Source organism: Myotis daubentonii, chromosome 1 (genome assembly GCF_963259705.1).
Source record: "Myotis daubentonii chromosome 1, mMyoDau2.1, whole genome shotgun sequence".
Classification (NCBI taxonomy): Eukaryota; Metazoa; Chordata; class Mammalia; order Chiroptera; family Vespertilionidae; genus Myotis; species Myotis daubentonii.
The window spans coordinates 10,152,303-10,177,595 of record NC_081840.1 but is presented as its reverse complement, the minus strand read 5'-3'; the positions used below and the strand labels follow the sequence as shown (position 1 = coordinate 10,177,595).

Sequence of the window (25,293 nt, the reverse complement as noted above, 5' to 3'; positions counted from 1 at the left end):
CCGCAGTGCTGCTGCAGCCTGAGGGCTGGGAGGAGCCTGAGGGAGCAGGAGACAGAGCCTGGGACTTCCTGATGGCAGTCGCCCTGAAGAGTTGTGTCTGTTCTGTGGCCACTGGCAGGTCTGTGGCCAGTGGCAGGTCCACGCCAGAGGTGGGCAGTGATTGTTGTTGAAGGGGACAATACATCCGGGGCTGTAGGGGGCTGTGTATGGGAACCCCAGCCCCTAGATATTGGAAATAGAGGGTTCCACAGCCTGTTGCTGTTTCATCTGCCAATCAGCTTTTCCGCAGTAAAACTGTAACTCCTGTCAGAACAGGGAGGGAGGGAGGGAGGGAGGGGAGGAAAAATGGAAGGAAGGAAGGAAGGAAGGAAGGAAGGGAGGAAGGGAGGGAGGAAGGAAGGAAGGAAGGAAGGAAGGAAGGAAGGAAGGAAGGAAGGAAGGAAGGAAGGAAGGGAGGGAGGAAGGAAGGGAGGGAGGGAGGAAGGAGAAGGGAGGGGAGGGGAGGGGAGGGAAGGGAAGGGAAGGGAAGGGAAGGGAAGGGAAGGGAAGGGAAGGGAAATGAATATAAATCACCCTGGATTATACTTGTCTTTATAGCAGTGCGGTTATAAAATGTAATTTAATGTTTTCTGGAGGAAAGGGGTCCCGAGAGGCGCACCTCGGCCCACTACGTGCAGGCAAGTGCCAGTTCACTCTCAGTTCTTTCTGAATTGAAAGCAGGTCCCTGGAGAGAAGGTTCCAGGGACATTAACATGGGAGACTATTGATCAGCCAGTGCTCCTAATACAAGGGGGCAGATATAGTCCGAGAGCCCGGGGGCGTCCGCAAGGGACAGTGTTAAAGGGGCAGGACGTGGTTGAAGGCAGAGTTGGAGACATTGCTGAGGGCTGGGCTTGACCTTGGGCACTCTTGTTCCATGAGCTCTGCTGGGACTGACTCCTCATTCCGCACTAACTGGATTCGTGGTAAATGGCAGACATAAGTGGACAAATAGGCTGACAGGTTAAATGAGCTTAAAATCAGAAGTGAAATTCAATGCACAGAGCCCCAGTCTCTGCAGGAAGAGCCAGGCATGCCCGCCTTCAGGGAGCTCACTCCTAGGGAGAAAGAGGCAGAAGTAAACAAATAATCACACATCAGTATCACACGAAAGGGACGATGGGACTACAGAAGTGGGAAAACGATGCCTCAGAGAGTCAGAGATGACTCCATGAAGAGGTTTGAGTTAGAGTGGGTCTTGAAGGATGTGTAGGAGCTCACCAGAGGGAGGTCCAAGGTGAGATGGTGAAGGAGCACAGGCGGAGAGTAAGCAGCCAAGGCTCCAGCTCCATTCTTTACCATTCATGTGACCAGAGACAAGGTATGTACCTCTCTGAGACTCGAATGGCTTATCAATAAAATACCTACCATGAGGAGGTATTAAAAACCAGTAATACACATAGAGTATTTAGGTGCTGCCTGGCCCCTGTAGGCTTTTTGTAGACAGGAGCCACCCAGAGAAGAAAGTGCATTAGAAACTGAGGGTGTGTATAGAGGCATGTGGGAGGGACGAGCCACACAAAGGCAGGGGCGAGGGTGTGTTGGAAGGCTGTTGGAGCCCAGAGAACCTGGCTTGTCGTTTCTTGCCGTCCTTGACATAACAGTGGTGTGATCCTGAGCTAGTGTGTAGCTTCTCTGCAGCTGTCGCAGCCCGGCCTCACAGGATGGTTGTGAGGATGCGATGAGTTCATGCAAATAAAAGGTCCAGCACAGAGTGAGCCATCAGTAAATGGCATCTCTCATTTCATCGCTGGAATGGAATTGAGAACCAACAGGTTATAGTCTGGCGCCCCACCCACATGGAGAGTATTTATCAACAGGGTTTTCTCTTCATTGTATCTCCCCATTGGAATGTGAGCTCTGTGTCTCATTCACTGCTGTGAGCCCAGCGTCTAGCAGAGTTCCTGACACATAGAATATGCTCCATGGAGATATGTAAGATGGATGGAAGGGTGGATGGATTGATGCACGGAAGCATGGATGAATGGATTGATGGGGGCGGGGGGGATGGATCCATGGATGGATGCCTGGGTGCATGGATGGATGGTTGCTTGGTTTGGGAAAAGCACAAAGCTCATCTCAGGGAGAACTCCAAGCACAGCTGTGACTGTGGCCCACCTCCAGCTGCTCTTAAAGCTCCAGAAAGGTTTCCAGCAATGGCCCTGGGAGAATGGCAGGTGGGGGTGTTTACAGGTAGATGAGAGAAATGGGCATAGACCAGGGGTGGGCAAACTTTTTGACTCGAGGGCCACAATGGGTTCTTAAACTGGACCAGAGGGCCGGAACAAAAGCATGGATGGAGTGTTTGTGTGAACTAATATAAATTCAAAGGAAACATCATTACATAAAAGGGTACAGTCTTTTTATTTTTTAGTTTTATTCATTTCAAACGGGGCCGGATCCGGCCCGCGGGCCATAGTTTGCCCACGGCTGGCATAGGAGGAGCTCACCCCAGCTCCTGAACACAAGTGCGGGGTCAGCTGGACCTTCAGTCCCCAGCTACTGGCCCTAGGGAGCCCGGAACCCCCCCACATAGTGCTGATGGGAGCCTGGCCTGGGCCCCCAGGAAGGTGGTGGGTAAGTGGAGGGGGGGTGTGTGGTCTCTCCATCTGCCCAAACTCTGACCATTCTTTGTCACCCTTTTCTGAATGTTAGGAGACCCGTGTTCAAGTCTGTTTCTGCCCCTCCCTGCTGTGGCGCTCGGGCCACTTACAGGACCATCAATGCTTTAATGTCCTCAGTTGTAAATGGGGTGAGTGCCCGGGACAGAGGGGGCACTCGATACTGAAGCCTAACCAGTGTGAGGCCTCCAAACACTCCATTTGCTAAGGAGCCAGTACTTTGTGACACCTACTATGTTCCAGGTGCTATTCTCGACCGCTTTCACTTAGTACTCAAAGCAGCCCTGAGGGAAACACTTTTAGTCCCATTTTACAGATGAAAGTCTGAGACAGAGACTTAAGGAAGCTTCCCAGGGCATACGGCTATTAGGTGCTATTCATGTGGCCATATTCTCTTTTTTTAAAAAAATATATTTTATTGATTTTTTACAGAGAGGAAGGGAGAGGGATAGAGAGTTAGAAACATCAATCAGCTGCCTCCTGCACACCCCCCACTGGGGATGTGGCCAGCAACCAAGGTATATGCCCCTGACCAGAATCGAACCCGGGACCCTTGAGTCCACAGGCCGACGCTCTATCCACTGAGCCAAACCGGTTAGGGCTCATGTGGCCATATTCTCAACCCCCAAGTCCCCGTGGAGGCTCCAGGGAGCGCCCTCACTGCTATTTGAGCCCCACTGTGTGTCATAGATCAGGGTGGAAGTCCTTGGCTTGGGGGCGTATCTCTTTGCTTTGGCTACAATAATACTACATAGCAAATGAAAGGACAAAGCAGAAACATACTCCCCTCCCTCTCCCCTATCTTGCCTTGTAGGGCTGGCCCTCAGCCCAAGCCCCCTCCTTTTCTGAGTGACCACAAGAATGCCGGTATTGACCTAACTCCCCCAACCACCACCTGAGTGGACCAATGAAGCTCCAGGAATGCAGCTAAGGTCCTGATAAGGCTACAGTGGGGGAGGGCCCAAGCCTCAGAATGTGCTGGCCACTTCCTGACCTTTGTGCTGTAAGACCCTGATGGAAAACCCTGACCTAAATGACCAATCTCTGTAACCCACGTCACCCCCTAAGCCCACCCAAATAACCAGCCCTATATAACCTTTGTTCTCTTGGAACTCGGGGCTCTCTCTTGCATCCAGTAATGGAGGCGGGGGGGGGGGGGGGGGAGGGGGGGGAGGAGGGGAACCAAGCGAGCTTGTATTAAAGACTCTCTGCTTTTGCATAGGATTTGGTGCTCCCTGGTGGATCTTTGGGGGGTCTTGAAATCAGGGCATAACACAAACAACATCAGAACTTCAATGGCAAACAGCAGTGAGCTTTGATTTTGCTCCCATGTCTGGTGTCTGCAGCCAGGGATTGGCTGATGTGGGCTGGGCTCACTGGAGGTGGCTCTGCCCCCACAGTCTCTCCCCCTCCCCCTGGGATCAGCAAGCTGCCCCAAACAAGCTTCTCCCAGTGATGGCAGAGGCGCGGAGGGCAGGTAGAAATCGGTAAGATTAAGCATACCGTCACTTCATCCCATTCTATTGGCCAGTGTAAGTCACATGGTCAACCCAAAGGCAAGGGCAGGGAATTAAGCTCCACCTACAGACCTGAGGGAGCTGCCAAGTCACGTGGGAAGAGATGAATTGGGGGGCCATTCTTCCCTCCCTCTTGCCCGGTGCCTGGCAGCCTCTGGTGACATCCAGGAAGCAGCAGGACAATGCCAAGTTCCCTGCAGAAGACAGCAGAGCCCTGGCCCTTCCACCTCCCTCTCGTCAGGATGAAGGGGTGTCGCTCTGACGAAACCCCCCTCAGTGGGTTGTGGGGAAACATGAGCTGTGGTTTTTCTTCACATCATTGTCTCTGATAATGTTAATGATAATATAACGCACAGGTGTCTGGGCCTTGAGGGATCACAAGGTACTCATTATCTTCCTGATTGGCACGTCAACCCCTCGGAGTGTGCTGTGCGGAGGAGGGAGGGCGCCTAGGAGGATGTATAATTAATAACAACAGTAACAATAATAGTACTTTCTTCAGCTCTCGCTGTGTTCCAGGCACTGATTTACACAACGGACTCATTTAATAGAAGAGGAATGGCGCGTCACCGGGGCTCTGGGATGGGAATCTGCTCTGGAATCTCAGGGGTTCCGCCTCCCAGCTGTGCAGCCTTGGGCAGCTTACTTAACCTCTCTGTGTGCGTTTCCTGAAGCTGCTGGAACAATGGCCACACACTTTGAAACAACAGAAATGCACTCTCTCCCAGTGCTGGAGGCTAGAAGGCCTCTTTTTATTCAGACACCAGTCATACTGGAGTAAGGGCCCTTCCTACTCATGAAGCAACTCCAGTATTAACCCACACGGCTTAGCTAATTATATCTGTAGTGACCCAACTTTCAAATAACCAAACACAGGCCCAGTCTGAGGTTCCAGGGAGGACAGGAGTTGGGAGGGGGCTTCCATCCGAGCCAGCACACTCTGCAAGGCTCGTTTTTCCTTTCGCATCTATAAACTGGTGCTATTCGTAGCTGCTGTGGCTGGGCTTGCTGTGAGGATGGGCTAAGACACATGGCTGGAAAGCTGTCAGCACGGAGCCTGGCCCAGTGAGAGCGCTCACCAAATACAGCGGGTCCCAGGATAGTGTCCCTTCCTTCAGCATCCTTTCAGGATAATGTTGATGAGGAGAAAAGAATGGATTCCTGCTGGTGGCCACTGTCTGTGTGTTTTGCACGTTCTCCCCGCGTCTGCCTGCGTTTTCCCCTGGTTCTCTGGTTTCCTCCGGCGTGCCCGCTTGCCCGAGTGTGTGTGTGTGTGTGTGTGTGTGTTCGCATGCACCCTGCCATGGGAGGGCGTCCTCTCCAGGGTAGGTTTTGCCTTGAGCCCTGAGCCACCAGGATGGGCTCCGGCCACTAACCCCTCCCCCAGCCCACCCCCTGGCCTGAACTAAAGTAAGCAGGTTGGTAAATCATTATCTTGCTTGTTTTTATTCATCTTTCTAAAATGTGTGGATAGCTCACATTTATTCCAATGTCTGATATTAGAAGTGCTTGGGGTCTTTATTTAGAAGTTGGGTGATGCTTTGTGACCAGAAATATGTCGTAAGAACTTAACTCTGACTTACATCGATTAGCCTGTGGTAAAACTGGTTTGGTTGTGCGTCGTTTGCTCAAAGCCACCGTTTCCAAGAACCCGGGGACAGCACGGAGTGAGCACTTACTGTGGAAACTCACCGTCACCATCACTGTCCCCACGTTAGAGTTGAGGAAACGAGGTCCAGAGAGACCAAAGTGCTTGCCATCCCACAAACAGCAGAGCCAGGTTCGCTAATTCCTGAGCCAGCGTGCCTTGCATACAGTAGGTGCTCAATAAATGCTCCAGGACAACAACCTGAAATCCAGTGGTCACACACCCAGCCATGGAGCCCGGGGCCCCCCGGGCTGGGTGGGATTGGCCCACCTCCACCCTCTCAGCTGTCTGAAACCAGCTCCTAATCCCACTGCTGGTGCTGGCTGGGGAGGGCCGACACACCTGGGTAATGAGGTTTCCTACTAATATTGCAATTTGGATCCCATAAATTAGTCCATCGCTGCTGGCGGCTGCGTAGTGCCTGCTGCATGGCCCCGGGGAGTTTGCTGGTCTAGAAGGCTTTGCTGAGACAGAGAAAGCCAAGTTTTGACGCGTGGTGAACACTCTTCTTAACCAATTGCACCTCATCTTCCCTCCACAAGGGGTTCCCAGGCGCAGCTGGTGTCTCCCAGGATCAGGTTGGGTGGGCATGCCCGGGGGGTGGCTATGCTGACAAAGGAACAGGTAGTTCCACAAAGGGTCCAAGTTAGAGGTTTACCCACCTACCTTAGCAGGGGGGAGGGAGGGGCAGGAACGACGTCTAAGGGAAGAACAAATAGGTGTTTACAGAAAAGACACAGGGGTTTTAGAACAAATGGAAGAGGAGGGAGCTTGTGATGTTGTGGAGACAGACAGGTGTGAGCAGTCCTCTCTGGAGCCATAACCCCGGAAGGGAATTCCAGTCTGTTCACCGTGAGCCTCTCTCCTGGAGGTGGGCACGCCCACCGAGGGAATTCACGGCGCCCCATTTCCCGAGGTTGCTGCTTTTAGTCAGTCCGATAAGAGAGGCTCCAAGAAGGCATCTTTCTGCATCTGTTGAATCTCAAATGTTTTCAGCTTAAAATAACCTTCATACCAGCTCTAGGGTTCTGAGTGGGTCCCCGGCTGAGTGGTTCTGAACTGAGACCTGAAAGTTAAGAGGAGGGAAGCCAGGCAGAGATGTCCCCAAGCAGAGGGCATGGGGTCCCCGGGACTGGCTGAGTCATTGACCGACTGGATGGGAAGTTGCAGAATGTGAACTTTAGGGTGCGTGCCAGTCCTAAAACTCTCTGGATTTTCTTTTTTGTTAATCCTCACCGGAGGACATTTTTTTCATTTGCTTTCCAGAGTGCGTGGAAGGAGGGGGCGTGGGGGAGAGGGAGGGAGAGAGAAGAGGAACATTGATGTGAGACACATGAACTAGTTGCCTCTCGCTCACACCCTGACCCAGGGGAGGGAGCGAACCAAAACCCAGGTACATGCCCTTGACCAGGAATCGAACCTATGACCCTTCCGTGCGCGGGCCGATGCTCTAACCACTGAGGACGCCGGCCAGAACTCTGGATTTTCTTGACAAATAGGGCAATGAAGATAAAGGTTGGGAACCAGAGTATCTGAGTTAGACATGCATGGTCTCAAGCAGATCACTTCATGTCCCCGAGCCCTAATTCCTCATCTGCAAAGTGAGGGCAATACAGTCAACTCAAAGCACTGGTGTTGGTCATCTGAGCCCACCCCACGAAGGCAGTTAGGAGGCACTTGGCAGTGTAAGTGCAATCAAAGTTTTTAGCTTTAGTTATCTTTGAGAATCACGTGCCTAAGGGGACAGATGGGGTGCAAAAACGAGGAGGGGGGAGTGGTGACTAGTGGCCCAGGGGCAATGGAGTGGTCTGGTTCCAGCACCAAGAGGGGCTTGGGCAGCGCCAGCATCTCTCCTGCATGGGTGGGCCGCCAGGTTCAGCCTGGGCAGGCGGACAAAAGGTGGCCACAAAGATGCCAGCAAGTAGATTCCAGAAGCATGCCAGTCCGGATAGAGGCTAAACACCAAGCTTCCTGGGCAAAGGGCTCAAGGGCCACGGTGAGAACGAGGGTGGGTAACCCCAGAGGAGGGTGAGCAAGGAGTGTCACAGCCATTTGGGATCGAGGAGCAGGGAGGGACCAGCTCCACAGGAACTTGTGATAGGGCCACTGCGCAGTATTTGGCTGTGGCTCCCTCTGCTGGTGAGTGTGTGAACTGCAGGCGCCCATCAGCCGCCAGAAGAACTGATCACCAGCCATTCATTCATTCCTCCTTTTATCACCAAGCATAGGAGACACACGGGCAAAGGGGTGCTTGCCATCTTCCCGATGTCCTGGTGGGTATGATAAGTGACGAACTTAACCAACGAGGTGCAAGATGAGGGCTTTATTGGCGTAATTGCAAGACACAAGTCATCAGAAAGGAAAAAAAGATTTAGGTAATTCACGAGACCAAAAAAAATATTCTCAAGTGAGCGGTTAATTCCAGAGGCCAAATAATAACTTAAATGTTGATGCACAAGCATACGTCAACCCCGCAGTCAACCCCTCCAGTCCAGTTCTTGGAGCAATAAGGAAAAGTTCTTCCCAGTTACGGTTTTTGCACGTTTAAAATAACTTGTATTCTCACAATTATCTTAGTTCTCTGACAGTCGAGGTTATTCTCTTCAGTTGTTGAGACAGCCTAAAAACTGCGATTTAGACTTTGTTTTTTCAAGTAAAATATAAGGTTCACATGTTGTAAGATACCGTTGCCCCAACTCTCCCGAGCGAAGCCTCGGCGCGCGATTTTATCCCGCGGGGTTTGGCTCCTACGGGCCCCCGTAGCGTCCCCGGGCTGCTTCCGTTTCTGACGCCTGCCGTGCGAGAGCACTTCCGGCGGCGGCGGCGGCGGCTCCTGCAGCCGAGGCAAAATGGTGAGTGACTAAGGCTTTCGGCTGGTGGTCACGGTGTGACGGGGTCCGAGCGGCCCACCCGCTGCCCTTCCCGCCGGCCCGATCTCCTGGGGGGGACGGAGGCTCCGGGCGACGGTGCTCGGGTGCGCCGCGCGCCGTGCCGACCTGCGGGCCTGGCTCGGGGAGCTGGGGCCGGCTCGGCGCGAAGGGTCCCCCGGGAGAACCGGTAGGACTGCGGGGCGGTCCGGTCACCCGGCTTTGGGGCTCGGCTGACCGTCCGGGGAGCCTCCTTACGCACCTGGGATGAGTGAGTGTGAGCCGCTCCGGTGGCGGGATGTTCGCCCGGCGGAAGGGAGGCCTCGGTCCCGCCGACGGGGCAGAGCGGGGTCGTGGAAGGCCGCTCGGAGCGGGGCACTGGCCGGCGGCCTGGAAGGCGGACGGCGTCGGGACGGGTGGAAGGCGGAGGGAAAGGCCCCGGGGCGCGATCTCAGTAAAACACACCGTTCGCTTAGCACCTGCGCTTTGGGGGGCGCGGGGCGGGCCCTCTTCAGGCCCCTGGGGTGTAGGGGTTGAGCGTGACTGACCGTCTCCGCCTTCGCGGGGCTTAGGTTCTAGGGGAGGCAGCGAACACAGAGAAAGAAAGAGGTCCGGTGATGCCGGAGAGCGGGGTGCAGAGGGTGCCCGGGCGGCCTGGTCAGTTCATAGGGCCGCCTGGGGGCGGGGGGAGGCCCCCCGGGAGGTCAGGTTTGAGCGTGGAGCTCAATCCAGCGGGCGGGGAGCTGCGCCCACGGGGAAACGCGGTCCCGGAGCAAAGGGCCTGCGGCGGACCGTGCAGCCCGCGTCGCCCACAGCAGGCAGGCGGCCCCGAGCCTTGGGGGGCATCTGGGACTTGGGGTGCTGTTGAAGCCTGTGCCAGGCACTTGCCAGCACTTCCTCATATTCCTCACAAGCGAGGCAGTTCTCATCCTCCCGTTAGCGAGGAGGAGACACCGGAAGTGGCTGTGCTGGGGGCAGACCCTGCCGGGCTTTCCTTGGGCCCCTTCTGCGATGGACTCGTTGTGCATGTGGTGGAGACACACAGACTGGCCTCCAGGGGACCTGAGTGTGGTTCCTGCTTGGTAACAACGTGCGTGACTTCTCTGGGCCTCGGTGGTTTGGTTTTGTGTGTGAATTCGAGGTAATGATGGTACCACGCTCCTGGTGTCTGTAAGGATGAGGTGAGGCTCGGGCTCGGCGTGTGGTGTGTCTGTTAACGGCGACACGGAGGTGCGGGGTCTGTTCAGGAGGGGCCTCCGGGGGGCGGGGCCGGCGGGATCGCGAGGAAGTCGGTGAAGCTGGGAAGGTTGTCTGAACAGCAGAGGAACCTGCAGCCGGTTTGTGGAGGGCCCGGCCGGCATGCTAAGCTGAAGGGTTGGGTGTCACATCGCAGGTGCTGGGGAGCAGCTCAGGCCTTTAAGGAGAATTAAAGGGTCGGCTGCTTGTTTTCGAAGGTGGAAGCTGGATAGGTGAGGGGGGAATCTCAGGGGAGAGGTTGAGTCCAAATAAGACACAGCGGCCTGGACAGAAGCAGAGATTAGGGGTGGACAGGAGAGAGTGAGCTGGAGCAGGTGGAGTTCAGTGTCCAGATCCGTGACCAGACCAGCAATGAAATGCTGACCCTGGCGTTTCTGACACTGATACTGTACATACTGGTGAGTAGTTATGCGTCACGTGAATACTGAGTGGGTCATTATAGATCATTATGCTACTTCATTTTCAGCAGCAGCGAGGAGCTAGAATCCTCCGGGCTTTCCCGTTAAGGACCCCAAGGCTCTGGTAGGTGCCCTGACTCACCTGAGGTCACTGGCCTATTAGTGATGGAGTCGGAAGTCAAGCCTGGATGCATCTGCCATGTTCTTAGGCTTGTTTAGTTCCTCGTCTAGAAAGTGGGAATAGTGAGCCCCGCCTTGGAGGATTGTGTGGAATTAACGAGATAGTGAAGGAAACCGTCTGTACAGACGGGCACAGAGTAAGCACCCCACACACGAGCTGCCCGGCCACCAGCAGATTTCCTTATTGTAAGTGACTGTGAAGACCTGTCGCTTGGGCAGCCTGTTGCAGCATAGCTGTTTCCCAGCATTTCTCAGAGAGAGCCCGTGGTTACCGTCAGCACGGTGTTTTAAAAAGGCTGCACCTGGGATATATATTTGGCCCTAACGCCTTTGGGTAACCGTGATATGGTAGTTTGTTTGATGTTGAAGCTGGCTGCGTATTTAGAGGTTCCGATGAAGAAGTGATTTGAGGGGGCCCCCCAGTCAGGTTCACTATTACTTGTTTAAAATGCAGTCTTTTCCGAGACATTGCTCTGTGTTATGCATTGTCCTGTAACTGAAGGGTCTTTTAAAATCAGAAATCCCGCTGAAGCTTATTATTAATACCCTTAAGTTCTTGGTGCCTTAAGGTGCCTTTCAGGTTTGGGGAAAGACGGCACCAGTGCCCAGGCTGTAGGTGTGTGAGCTGCTGATGAAAGGAAGTCTCCTGGGTCTGGTGTTATCTTAGTGAGGAGTAAATTAATAAGTCATTGTTGAAAGGGAAAATGATTTAGTTTTCATGGCCTAATTTCACAAAATACACTCTTGGTGGTAGTTTTATATTAAATACTGTACCAAACTCTATACCTTCCCCTCAAGAAGGGTGTGTGTCTGGAATGTTGGCCTCATTGTGATACATTAGTGATGTCTGTCTGTTGATGGAGTTGTCCTTGAGTTATGCAGTTAGAAGGTGTACCGTCGTGCTACTGACTGCTTTGCAGAAAAATAAGTTGTGCCATGCCCGATGTGCTCCTTGACTGCAAGTGCATCTCGAGTTCAGAGATGTTAAAATGGGGGGAGTGCTGCCAGTGTCTTAGAGCTTCGGGAAAAGAAGGGTGTTCTTTTGAAGTGATCATATTCTGAATGTATACCTCTTCCCCCCTCACCCCCAGGGTCAGAGTCAGAGTGGTGGTCATGGCCCTGGAGGTGGCAAGAAGGATGACAAGGTAAGTATGAAGCCAGATATGTTCGTGTTGTGAACAGCTTGTGGGAAATGTCATGGATCTCAGTGCATAATGTGGGGATTCATGGATCTTAAAATGCAAGATAAATAATCTTGTAGCTATTTAACCCAGCCTGGCCCACAGATACAGTGCCCTTTACATGTTTTCGAAAAGGTGATTGACCTGGCACATATGTGCTTATGAATTAATGACTTTTAAATGTGTAAAAGTAATTTACACATTGGAGGAGTGTTAAAATAAATGGCTTCTAATTTTATTTATTTATTTATTTTTTAATATATTTTATTGATTTTTTACAGAGAGGAAGGGAGAGGGATAGGGAGTTAGAAACATCGATGAGAGAAACATCGATCAGCTGCCTCCTGCACACTCCCCACCGGGGATGTGCCCGCAACCAAGGCACATGCCCTTGACTGGAATCGAACCCGGGACCCTTGAGTCCGCAGGCCGACGCTCTATCCACTGATCCAAACCAGTCAGGGCTGCTTCTAATTTTAGTGTTTAATTTCCTGAGATGTGAAGAATTGTCTCAAGTTATATCAACTCAAACTTTTGGAATATAACTGAATTCTAACCTCTCTAGTCCTTATTGAATAATCTATCATTGTATGTTATAAAAAGAAAGACCAATTACATTCACATATTAAATTGCAGAAAGATAAAACCTAGTGTGTTTTTTTTAAAGAACAGTTTGTAATAGTATCCTAAAAGATCAGGAAAATCATGTCACCTGGAAATAGACAATGATCCTACAGAAATAAGTTTGTGTTTTCATATGATTTGTGTGATTCTCTTCCCCCTGCTGTTCTGAAAACTCTAGGACAAGAAGAAGAAATATGAACCTCCCGTGCCAACCAGAGTGGGGAAAAAGAAGAAGAAAACCAAGGGACCAGATGCTGCCAGCAAACTGCCCCTGGGTAATGACACGGCTCTTCCTTGCTGTCTTCCGCTTCTAGGGAAATGGACTGTGCGTAGCGTAGACGGGAGATGGGCGCGCTTGGAGCTCCAGCCCCGGGACTGTATTCTGTCTGACTCCTGTGTGCGGCATGCCTCTAGGTTGGAATACAAGCTGTACTTTGGGTTTAACAGTTACATGACTATCTCACTTTAGGAATCTTGAACCAGTTCCTCTAATTTACTAAAAGTAGTTTTAGAGTAGAAAACTCAGGCTGAGCTTGAGTAACTTAGAAACACATTTACTGTATGAAGCAAAGGAATGCCACTGTGTTAGAATTCACATCCTATGGGGCCTGAACCTAAAAGTTTTCAATGGCTTCCTGTACAACACAGAATAAAACTCAGACCAGGTGGCCCGGCCCCTCTGTCCATCCTTAGCCCCATCACTCCCTTTGCTGGTGATTCTCGTAGCCCTGTGCTCTTTGACTCTTCTGCACGCCAGGGCCTTGCCCTCTGCTTCAAAATGTGCGTCCCCAGTCCTTCCTATGGCTGCCTGCTTCTCACCCCATTAGGCCTGAGCTCAAAAACCTCCCCTGCCCCTATCTAAACCAGTCCCTTCCTGCTTAGATGAAATAATTTTTAAAATATTGCCTGGTTAAGAAATGAGTCAGACAGTAAAAAATGTGCCATCAGTCTACTGTAATGAATCAATATGGCATTGGTAAAGAATAGATCATCAGAGCACCTGAATCTTTCCCATTCTTTGCTGCTTCGTGCTAGTGTGGGGACAGATGGTGCCACAGTAAAGCAGAGGAAATCCAGACGGGTTGTTTTTCATTTGTCTTGCGGCCTGTCTCTACAGCTCTGCCACACTTTCTCCCTGAACGAAGGTATTGTGAGGATTTTAGAGCTGGGGTGAGAATTTCCATCCTGGTCTGAGAAAGAAGGAAAGATGAGTGGGAAGTTTGTTTTTCCATGTTTTGCAATTTGCAGAATTTGCTTGATTTTTCTTTGATAATCAAATCAACTGAGTTAGCAGGGTAAGTATGTGAACCCTATTTTAAAGTCAAGGAATTTGCTCTAGCCAGTTTGGCACAGTGGATAGAGCATCGGCCTGGGGACTGAAAGGTCCTGGGTTCGATTCCGGCCAAGGGCACATGTCCGGGCTGCGGGCTTGGTCCCCAGTGGGGGCCGTGCAGAAGGCAGCCAATCAATGACTCTCTCATCATTGATGTTTTCTATCTCTTCCTCCCTCTCCCTTCCTCTCTTAAATCAATAAAGAAATATATTAAAAAAAAGAATAGATCATGTCACCAGAAGAGCATAGGAAGTCAAGTTACATGGATAATTAATATACGGCGAAGGTGACATTTTAGTTCTGTGGAAAGATGCTGGGTTTATTTGCTATTGAAAGAAAATAGACACCTTGCTTTTTGCCAGATGGATTATAGATACACATATGAAAATAAGTAGATAAATGGTAACTCCAGGAATAATTCATTAACCTTAGGGGAGGACAGACCTTTTGAAGAAGTCAGGAAACCCAACACCACAAAAGAAAAGGTTTATATAAATATTAAGAAGCGAAGCTAAGAGAAACAGTGCAAAAGTGTGTGGGAAAAAAATGTTTAGTGCATGTAAATATCACTAGTATTTCACAATCCTACAAAGGGAGGTGAATTACATTAGTGTGCAACAGGGTGGACGGACTGCACATTATGTGTACCCATTAGCACTGTGGGGAATAATAAGCCAAAGCAAACTTACCTTCTGCATCTATACAGTCCTCATCCCATGTTTACAGGCTTGCCTGTCACTGCAAAATCCCTGTCCCCTTTGCATTTAGGCTCCTGCTTAATTAGGGTCACCAAACTTTTAACTTTCAGAGTCTGTCCAACTAAAGTGAACTTAATTTTAAGTCTTTTTTAAATCTCTCTCAAGAATAAACTGAGGGGGGAAGGCTGTGTGGAGGTGGGCAAAGGGAGGGAATGAGGACATCTGTAATAGTGTCAACAATTTAAAAAAAGAGTAAACAATTGCTAACTTAAAGCTTCAAGTATAATAAAACTTTATTTTTTTAATTACAGTGACACCTCACACTCAGTGCCGGTTAAAATTATTGAAGTTAGAAAGAATTAAAGACTATCTTCTCATGGAGGAAGAATTCATTAGAAATCAGGAACAAATGAAGCCTTTAGAAGAAAAGCAAGAGGTAAATTGAGAAATTACTGTAGCTTTCATTTTTACAAATTAAATTCTATTTAAACCCTAAAACTGTCCGTGGATAAATGAAATTCAAGTAGTTGAATCTTTCAGGCTTTTATGATGATTCATTATTAGCTGCCTTTTAAAAGCACCAACTGTGCCCTGGCCTGTGTGGTTCAGTGGTTAGACTGTTGGCTCGCAGTTAAGGGCCTATACCTTAACTGTTGCAGACCCAAGCTCCGTTCCTGGCCCTGGTCGGGGCACATGCAAGGAGGCAACCAGTCGATGTGTCTCTCTCATGTTCATGCCCCCCCCCCGCACCCCCCCAAATCAATGGGAAAAATATCCTCCAGTGAGGAGTAACAAAAAGTAATCTATATAAAAGCCTAAGCGACCGTCTGATTGTTCGCATGGTAGGTATGATGCACAATGACCACCAGGGGGCAGACGCTCCGACCCGTAGAGGAGGGAGCCCAATTCCTCGTGGAATCGGTCATGGGTTAGGTTGCTGCTGGGGCACTGTCAGCCTCGAATCTACTTCACCTGCACCCCAGACCCGGAGAGGAGGGAGGAGGGTCTCGCGGCCTGGCCTATGGGGATTGGGCCAAAACCAGCTCTTCAACATCCCCTGAGGGGTCCTGGATTGCGAGAGGGCGCAGGCCAGACTGATGGGCACGCACCGGGCCCTTAGTAATAAATAAATGTGCCAACTGCTTTGTAAATCTAGTGAACTCTGAATTCATCTGCTTTTTTAAGCCTAATCTTTTCCTTCTTGACACACTCTTCCGTAGGAGGAAAGATCAAAGGTAGATGACCTGAGGGGCACTCCGATGTCAGTGGGGACCTTGGAAGAGATCATTGATGACAATCACGCCATCGTGTCTACATCTGTGGGCTCAGAACACTACGTCAGCATTCTTTCCTTTGTGGACAAGGACCTGCTGGAACCAGGCTGCTCCGTCCTGCTCAACCACAAGGTGAGGGGAGTCTCAGAGAAAGCTTTCTCCTTTCTTGTAGACCTGCCCACCCATCCCATGTAAGTACATCTGCCACAGTCAAATTCTGTGACCAGCATTGCTTGGTTGTAATGAATGTGTGAGCCTCACATCCTGTGTTGAAGCGTAATGTTCCCTGTTAGGTGCATGCTGTGATAGGGGTGCTGATGGATGACACAGACCCCTTGGTCACGGTGATGAAGGTGGAAAAGGCCCCGCAGGAGACCTATGCCGACATTGGGGGGTTGGACAACCAAATCCAGGAAATTAAGGTATGTCTAGGAACCAGCGCTGGGTCTTTAGACTTCTGGTCTCTCGTTTAGGATACTTGGAGTTGTTTTGCATGTTTTGTTTTCTTTATTGATCAGACCAATAACCGACTCAGAGCTTACCAGCTGTGGTGTTTTATATTTGTGAATACCGAGTTAGGTAATAGAAGTAACTAATTCTGTGATAGTCCTTGCTGCAACTTAATACTTTTTGCATGTAATGTTTAATGATTCTCTGTGTGAGTATATAATGGTCCCATTGTGTTGACTTCAGCCAGTGATGTGTGGGGTAGGGTGCGTGGCACACACTTACACAGTGGTGGGGTCTGGAACATACTCCCTGCCCTGGGCCTGGGGTTCGGGGAGGCTGTGGGCCAGTCCTTTGCAGGTTCTTTCATCTGTAGAGGAGTCCCTCAGAGCTGTCACAGATCTCACTGGTGACCTTTCCACAGCTGGGAATGGCCAGGGTGGTTACAGCAATCAGAAAGCCTTGTCAGTTCCTGTCTGTGAATTTTTAAGTTTCATTTGCTGAGGAAGTTTTATTTTTTTTTTATTTTTTTTTTTTTTAATTAAATCTTTATTGTTCAGATTATTACATTTGTTCCTCTTTTTTTTCCCCCCATAACTCCCCTCCTCCCAGTTCCCGCCCCACCCTCCGCCCTCACTCCCCACCCACTGTCCTCATCCATAGGTGCACGATTTTTGTCCAGTCTCTTCCCACATCTCCCACACCCCTTTCCCCCCCAAGAATAGTCAGTCCATTCCCTTTCTATGTCCCTGATTCTATTATAATCAACAGTTCATTCTGTTCATCAGATTATTAATTCACTTGATTCTTAGATTCACTTGTTTATAGATGCATATTTGTTGTTCATAATGTGTATCTTTACCTTTTTCTTCCTCTTCCTCTTCTTAAAGGATACCTTTCAGCATTTCATATAATCCTGATTTGGTGGTGATGAACTCCTTTAGCTTTTCCTTATCTGTGAAGCTCTTTATCTGACCTTCAATTCTGAATGATAGCTTTGCTGGATAAAGTAATCTTGGTTGTAGGTTCTTGGTATTCATCACTTTGAATATTTCTTGCCACTCCCTTCTGGCCTGCAAAGTTTCTGTTGAGAAATCAGCTGACAGTCGTATGGGTATTCCCTTGTAGGTAACTGAGTTTCTTTCTCTTGCTGTTTTTAAGATTCTCTCTTTATCTTTTGCTCTTGGCATTTTAATTATGATGTGTCTTGGTGTGGTCCTCTTTGGATTCCTTTTGTTTGGGGTTCTCCGCGCTTCTTGGACCTGTAAGTCCATTTCTTTCACCAGGTGGGGGAAGTTTTCTGTCATTATTTCTTCAAATAGGTTTTCAATATCTTGCTCTCTCTCATCTTCTGGCACCCCTATAATTCTGATGTTGGTACGCTTGAAGTTGTCCCAGAGGCTCCTTACACTATCCTCGCATTTTTGGATTCTTTTTTCATTTTGCTTTTCCGGTTGGATGTTTTTTGCTTCCTCGCATTTCAAATCATTGACTTGATTCTTGCGCTCCTCTGGTCTGCTGTCGGGCGTCTGTATAATATTCGTTATTTCAGTCCGTGTATGCTTAATTTCTCGTTGGTTCCCCAATATAAGATCGAGGGTCTTATTAGTTTTCGTGTAGATCTCATTAAGTTTATCGACAGCTTCTAAACAGTTCTTGAGAGACCTTAAAAGTGTGGTTCTGAACTCTATTTCTTCCATTGACAATTTTGTCCTGTTTCTTTGTCTCCGCATTTTGTTATGCTTCCTTGGTGTACCCCCTAGTGGTCTTTGTTCGAAGTCTTATAGTTAAATCTTGATTGTTGTAGCTAATTCCAGGGAGAGTTTGACCTCCAGGCCAAGTGGCTATGAGAATCAGCTGTGTCAGCAGTGAGAGAACTTCTGTCCTCTAGGGAGGTGCTAATCTAGCCTTTGCCTGAGGCTATCCGGCAAATGCCTCTGTGCAGGGCTTGGGCGGGGCGGGTCGCACAGGATCAACAGGGTGGGCCGGAGAGAGCAGTTATGGCGGCTCTCAGTCCTGTCCCCAGGGGCTCTGCCTCTCTGAGTGCCAGCACCCGCTGCAAAGCTCGGAGAGAAAGCTGCACTCACTCTGACCGAAGCCAGACAGTCCCGCTTCTCCCGTTTGAGTCTGGGTCCCTAAAGACTCGCCCAGATCTGGTGCTCAGAGTCTGCGACTCCCTCCCGATTGAAAACAACAACCGCGCCCTCCGCCGCCAGCCCGCTCCGCGCGCACACTCCGCACCTCAGAATTTGACTTCACCACTGCGCCTCCTCTGAGTGTCCGTGTGCGTTTCTCTTTCCTCCTAGTTGTAGGACTTCCACTCAGCCAGCGTTCCTGTGGTTCTGGGTGATGTCCGTTCCGTGTTTTAGTTTCACTTTTGAAGTAGTTGTTCAAAGCAGCAAACTCCGGCGTTAACCTATGCCGCCATCTTGGTTCTCCTCGCTGAGGAAGTTTTAGATGTTATTCAAGGCTGACTTCTACAAAGAAGGGAAGGGGAAATGGGGTGCCATTAGGAAGAGAGGGGGTGGGTGTCTTCAGTGTGTCCTTGCTACTAGTGACGTCAAGCACGTTGTCTCCAACAAGAGTAACTGAAATTTTAGCTCATTTTTTGTTGCCAGTGAGACATGCTCGTGATGCCAGTTCATGACTATGGTGGTGGTTTCAGTAAGAAAGCTTTCCACTTTTACGTAGTGTTTGTTTCCTACAGGAATCTGTGGAACTCCCTCTCACTCATCCTGAGTATTACGAAGAGATGGGTATAAAGCCCCCTAAGGGGGTCATTCTCTATGGGCCACCTGGCACAGGTATGTGTGCTGTGGGTTTGACACTTCGAGGCACTCAGCTCAACCTGAGCAGCAGCGTTAGTGAGTTACACGGTCCTTAGTTTAAAACGGTGTTCTAAGCAATATTTTGGAATTTGGGGATAAGCAGATTCTCTGGAAAAATACCTATTACATAAAAAAGTGTATTTATCTGTATAATAGATGCACTAAGAAACTGAACTTAGGACTTGAAATTGTAGACTGCACACAGTCAGTGTATAAATAAAACAATATTAGGAACAGTTCCCCAAAAGTCCTATACTCAAACACAGTGGAAGTATATGCTGTAAAATATAATGCCTTCAAATGTTTATAAAAGCAGTGTGAGTCTATTGAAACTAGTTTGTAAGAAGAGCTCAATAAAAGAGGGTGCTTCACCTTGGCTGTACATTGGCATCCCTTGGGAGCTTTAAAAACCCTGGTTGTCTGGGCCCCTCCCTGGAGATTACGATGTGTCGTCGAGTGTGATCACGCACCAGAGCCACAGCGGAGGGTCATTATTTAAAACCTACCCTGTGCTGTTCAGATTAGGTTCATTCTCCTGGTCCACTGGCACTAAATATTCATAGTGGATGAATAAATGCATGAAGGTAAAAAAAAAAAAAAATCCTATATAATAAATGCCTGATATGCTAATTGTCCGACCGTTCGTTTGACCAGTCGCTATGATGCACACTGACCACCGGGGGGCAGATGCTCCGACCTGTAGGTGAGCTTGCTGCTGAGTCCCGCCGATCAGGGACTGGCCGAGACTGGCGGTACACGCCCTGGAGCCAACCTCCCATGGTCCCTTCCCCGGCCCCCATCGTGCACCGGGCCTCTAGTCTATATGTAATTGACTTGTGTAAATTGTGCAGTCCAGGACTTAGCATTTCATTGCTATGTAAAGTACAAAGGAGGAAGGTTATTTGAGTGACTTAAAATCTTGTACCCAAGAGGGTGGCATGCCTTTTCATCATAGAAATCTGTCCATTTTTAATATCCACTTAAGTAGGTAATGACAGAGTCTGAGGATTTTTTCCCTTTGTCTTTTTAATCTAAAATAGGTAAGACCTTACTGGCTAAAGCAGTAGCAAACCAAACCTCAGCCACTTTCTTGAGAGTGGTTGGCTCTGAACTTATTCAGAAGTACCTAGGCGATGGGCCCAAGCTCGTTCGGGAATTGTTTCGAGTTGCTGAAGAACATGCACCATCGATTGTGTTTATTGATGAAATTGATGCCATTGGGACAAAAAGGTAGACTTTCTTTTACCTGTTTTGTATCCTTTAGAGCAGTAGCTCTCAACCTTCTGGCCCTTTAAATACAGTTCCTCATGTTGTGACCCAACCATAAAATTATTTTCGTTGCTACTTCATAACTATAACGTTGCTACTGTTATGAATCGTAATGTAAATATCATATGCAGGATGGTCTTAGGCGACCCCTGTGAAAGGGTCATTTGACTGCCAAAGGGGTCGCGACCCACAGGTTGAGAACTGCTGCTTTAGAGGGAAAAACCTTGTAGCTCTTCTCCGAGTGGTCATTGGGCACTCCCTGTGGCCTCAGTGTTTGCCACAGTTCCTACTCTGGCTTTCCCTGATGCTGTACGCTCTGCTCTCCCACCTACTGGGTGGTGTGAACCTGAAGATTGGTCGGTCAGTAACCACACCCTGAGCATCTGCTCTGAGCCAGGCTCCGACTTTGGGGACACAGCCATGAAAACAAGCCTCTGGCCTCAGGGAGCACTCAGGGGTTGGGAGAGAAAACTTAGGCAATGAAAACTGCTACAAAGAAAATAATGAGCTGTGTAACCTGGCTGTTGGGTTGAGTTTTTTTGCTGTAATTTCCCGTTAGCAGATCAGTTGGGTCTTCATTCCTTCTTTTTTTCCAAAGATATGACTCAAACTCCGGTGGTGAGAGAGAAATTCAGCGAACAATGTTGGAACTGTTGAACCAGTTGGATGGATTTGATTCAAGGGGAGACGTGAAAGTCATCATGGCCACAAACCGAATAGAAACTCTGGATCCAGCACTAATCAGACCAGGTCACATTTGCTTTTGCCTCATCATGGAGAATAGTTGTCTGTGTGTATTTGTGCTTCTTACGTGAAGTTTGGGGAGCTTATGAGATTATAAAATGATACATGTAAAGGCAACATTGCACTGAAATTTAGAGTAACCTTGAGGTTGTAGATAAGCATGATATAGTCTGTGCAGTGTGGCTTTTTGAATTCCAATGTTATGTGATCTTTTCTTTCCCGGGTACTCCCTTTTAAGCCTCAAAGACTTTTTTCCTGAAGAAATGAAGAAGTAATTCATATAATAGTTTAGGCTCAGTTTTTGCATTCATTTAGCAGTGAAAGCAGGGGTAGCTAATTTCGTTACCCTCTTCATAATTTTTTTAACCAGACTGATCTGTCCTTTTGCACTAAATGTGCCATTCAGGAACCATTCCTTTCATTTGTTTCTGGAGGTAGCAGAGAAAATAAGTGAATCCAAACTAGAAACTTACAAACTAGAAAGGTGAGTGTTCACCTTTTAAGAGTTGGACCCCTTCCAAAGGACACTGAAACTGCACATGAGGAGACAGGCGCGGGCACAGCCGGGGCGGCACAGAGCTGCCACTGAGGCCTCTGTACTTGCAGGCCGCATTGACAGGAAGATCGAGTTCCCCCTGCCCGATGAAAAGACCAAGAAGCGCATCTTTCAGATCCACACAAGCAGAATGACGCTGGCTGATGACGTGACACTGGACGACTTGATCATGGCTAAGGACGACCTCTCTGGTGCCGACATCAAGGTGAGAACTGCGCTGGCTGGACTCTTGTTTGATCACATCCCTCTATGAGTTAGGATGGTTCTTCCCAGGTGACCAGGGTTTAGAACGAGGCCTGGCAGCACTGAATATGCTGCATCCTGCTCTTTATGGGAAGATCCGGTTTCTGTTAGATTAGGTAGGGTGGGACGCAGACGTGGCCTTTCGTGCTGCTGCCTGCGCTGTATATCCCTGGATCTGTAGGACTACATTAGTGTCTTGGTTGGGAAGTAAAATCTCTCTTCTTAAAAGAGAAATCTGATTTTGCACCAACTTTTTTACTTCGAAATATTTTAAGCCTTCATAACAGTTGCAACTAGTAAACACCCGTATACACCATTACTTCGATTTACCAAATGTTGCCATTTTACCGTTTGCTTTATCTTTCTATGCACACGTTTTTTCTGCTGAACTTTAACCAAATAGGAACTTCAATGCTAGGATTGTTTATATCATTTCATTGTTTATATCTTGTTTTGTAACAGGTGATTATTTAAAAAGTAAATATATTAAAGTGAATATTATGTATTCATTCTATGAAATGGTCATACACTGTTACCTCTAAATTTCCGTGTATAAATCATCTATTACTTAGAAATATTTCTCCCTTTAAGGTGGGGCTGTGAGAACTCACTGACCTGCCAGGCCACACAGCTGGTTAGCACCTGGGCCTTACTTCCTGGCCAGGTCCTCTTCCTTAGTTACTCCAGTCCTTTGAGAAAACAATTACAATGCTTAACGCATTTAAAAAATCTAATCTTTTCCCAAATAAATCTAGAGTGATTTGTGTTTAAAACAAGTGTCTTCCACCTTATTTCCAAATAGCTCTCTGAATTGTTAGAATAAAAATAAAAAGTATTTCACTTTCTGAACATACCGTTCTTTCTTACAGGCAATCTGTACAGAAGCTGGTCTCATGGCCTTGAGAGAACGCAGAATGAAAGTCACAAATGAAGACTTCAAAAAATCGAAAGAAAATGTTCTGTATAAAAAACAAGAAGGCACCCCTGAGGGGCTTTATCTCTAGGGAACCTCAGTTGCCTTCAAGGAAGTGGTCAGGGGTGCCGACCCTGGGGAGGGAGGAGGTGGGGAGTTGCCCAGAGGAGCCCGTTGCAGTTGCTCTTCATTATGTGCCCTGTGTACCTCTCTGAGCACCGCGTGCAGGAGCCCGACGTGCAGCGCCAATAAAGTGAGTTCTTTCTCAAGCAGGTCCTCCCGTGTCTGGAGCATCCACACCCGCTGCTCGGCAGGTGGATTGGGTGTCAGGGAAGCTTCTGTTCTGGGCGATCAGAGTGCAGCCTTCAATACCTGCTGCCCTCACATCACGCCCCAGAGCGGGTGGTGGCTGCACAGCCAGTGGGGAAGCCGTCACCCCATAGCCACGTGCCAGCCATCACTGACGCTCCAGCAACAAAGGCTGCGTTCCTGTGGCTGTGGGTTCCCAGCACTTGGGCAGCATTGGTGCTGATAAGAGAAATCTGGAAAGGTCAGGGATGAAACAGCTCATACCAGCCCTGCCTGCCTTGTCCCTGGGCTCAGAAACCATCCTTCTCAAGAGCATCTAAAAGTGTCAGCTTCTCCCTTTTCTCCATGTAAATCCTGCACTTCTCTTCCTCACAACTGTTTAGTCTTAAAGCCAGTAAGTGGGGCAGCAAGTATCTGGCTGGCCAACATCCTCGTGGGCTCTGAGACACTGCCCTCCCCTTTTCCCAACCTAATGTCCATGTCTGTAGCCAGAGTTCTAGTCCACACACTGGCTTTCCTGGATGAGTTGCCAAAGAAATTTTTCTTCGATTCTAGAGACCATGACTTTAAAAAGCCAGAGCAGCTGGACAGCCCTCACAAAACCCCTCCACCTCAGCAGCCCTGTGCACAGCTCAGGATGCGGAGCTCCGCACGTCTCACGGGCAGGGCTGGGTCTGGTGGAAGGAGCTGGGGACAGTGCTGCCCCCTCAGCAGGGCGCCTTGTCTCCTCGGGCAGTGCTTTCCCCACTGCACACGAGTCCCCGGGGGTCCTGTCTGAGCAGATGCTGACTCAGCAGAGCTGGTGCGGGCCTGGGCCTACATCTCTAACAGGCTGGTCCATGGCGGAGGCATCACGCGGAGGCTGAGGGAATAACACTTGTCTAAACACACCTGATACAGGCCAAGTTTTAATGACTCCCTACTGCCCTGATCTGAAGGTAGGGCAGAATCTCTACTAACCAGTCCCGGGGGAGGAGGTCCTGGTGCTGAGTAACCAGACCTTTCTAATCGTGACTGCAAACCCAAAAGACTTGGCAAGGACCACCATGGGTGCCAACTGAGCAGGTCACTCACCCCTGCACTGGCAGAGGCAGAGAAGGAGTCACACACGCCAACCACAGTAGGTTTGGTTACCACTGCCCTGTTCCTGTCCATGTACATGTAAACACAGATGCGCATCTATAATATGTAAAACAAGGGCTTGTGTCACTGGCACATCCAAAAAAATGTGCAAGAGATGAGACTGATGAACTAGATATAAATTATCTAGAAAACTTTAAAAACGGGTCTGCTGGCACGCATGCTCGCACACCTGATCCCACCTCGTGCTCCCCCAGCTCCCAGGGCAGGGACATGCCCTGAGGCGTGGCCCATCCCCGGTCGCTAGTCCTCCAGCAACAGCTCCAGCTCCTCGAGGGGCAGGCGCACTCGGAGCTCCTTCTCGGTCATCAGGTCCAAGATCTCCTGCATCTCATCGGGGAAGTACTCCACGGCGTCCATGTACAGCGCCTAGGAAGGAGAGCCACCGCCCCGTCACCAGCCACTCCCTCTCCTAGCAGGCCTGCCTTCCGGCCTCCACAGCCCGCAAGCCCCTCGCCGTCCTGACTCCGGCAGCACCTCAGAGCACACTGACCTCGGGGCAGTGAAAGCAAGTCAACTCCAGGTGGGACCAGTTGGCACACAGGTTCTCAGTGTCTGACCGGACTCTGCAGAGCAGACGGGCCATAGACCCCAACGCCTGCAGCCTCAGGGCAAACGCCGGGAAACCCACAGCAACACCCTGAACCCCGCTCCATGCAGAGACTGGAAGCGTGCCCACCGGCTCAGGCTGCCCAGGGCAGTTCCCCCAGAGGGGCCTGGATGGGTGCCGTCTCCCTGACAGGGACAGGCAGGCGGACACGGGGGACTGACGGGGCAGGAAGGTCCTCAGATGTCAGGCGATACCATGGCCTTTAGAACTTACCTTTGCCCAAGGACAACTCTGAAGTGCTTTGTAGAACACACCCTTGCTTCTGTCCTTATTTCCTAACGAAACCTAGGGTGGAAGAAGGGGGACACAAAAATGGTGAATTGAAGCAGGTAGGAGACCACCCCTGCACTGACCCACGCCGGGTCCTCAGCTGCAGCCAGCCGTGGGGTCTACGTACCAGGGGACACTAGCTATCGGGGCCTCTGCTGTGTGGGGTCCATTCCTCCACCAACAGGCCTGGAGTGCTTCTGTCTGGCCTGCATCTCCTCCCTGTGGGCGCGCAGCCTTTCATTCCTAACAGTGCCTGGGACCCCGAGGCCCTGTGTGTGGTGAGGCTGATGGCTTTACACAGAGAAGACATCTGCTTTAACACGTGCC

The 25,293-nt window shown here is 49.7% G+C and overlaps 2 protein-coding genes and 1 non-coding gene across 3 annotated transcripts in view; 2 read left to right on the top strand and 1 right to left on the bottom strand.

Moving 5' to 3' along the window:
* The first annotated feature begins 8,619 nt into the window (after positions 1 to 8,619).
* PSMC1 (proteasome 26S subunit, ATPase 1) lies at positions 8,620 to 22,734 on the top strand. Its single transcript, XM_059688238.1, has 11 exons — positions 8,620 to 8,677; positions 11,619 to 11,672; positions 12,511 to 12,607; positions 14,675 to 14,799; positions 15,584 to 15,769; positions 15,931 to 16,059; positions 18,792 to 18,888; positions 19,953 to 20,142; positions 20,780 to 20,931; positions 21,532 to 21,686; positions 22,594 to 22,734. Exons 1-11 carry the CDS (start codon positions 8,675 to 8,677, stop codon positions 22,726 to 22,728), a joined length of 1,323 nt encoding a protein of 440 aa, XP_059544221.1. The 5' UTR covers positions 8,620 to 8,674; the 3' UTR covers positions 22,729 to 22,734.
* Positions 13,329 to 13,462, top strand: LOC132224940 (small nucleolar RNA SNORA55). Its single transcript, XR_009450768.1, has one exon. It is a non-coding gene; the product is annotated as a small nucleolar RNA SNORA55 (small nucleolar RNA).
* Positions 18,526 to 25,293, bottom strand: part of NRDE2 (NRDE-2, necessary for RNA interference, domain containing) — a 45,289-nt gene continuing 38,521 nt past the window's right edge. The window contains exons 13-14 of the mRNA XM_059688253.1: positions 24,910 to 24,981; positions 18,526 to 24,455 (exon numbers count right to left, since the gene is read on the bottom strand). Of these exons, the coding sequence (XP_059544236.1) occupies positions 24,330 to 24,455; positions 24,910 to 24,981 (198 nt within the window). The 3' untranslated portion in view covers positions 18,526 to 24,329. The remainder of the gene's footprint in view (positions 24,456 to 24,909; positions 24,982 to 25,293) is intronic.

Excerpts from the sequence above, each read along its gene's own strand:
- PSMC1 (XM_059688238.1), top strand. Across the intron at positions 14,800-15,583 it reads CTTTAGAAGAAAAGCAAGAG|GAGGAAAGATCAAAGGTAGA; the intron begins GTAAATTGAGAA and ends ACTCTTCCGTAG. Across the intron at positions 16,060-18,791 it reads ACCAAATCCAGGAAATTAAG|GAATCTGTGGAACTCCCTCT; the intron begins GTATGTCTAGGA and ends TGTTTCCTACAG.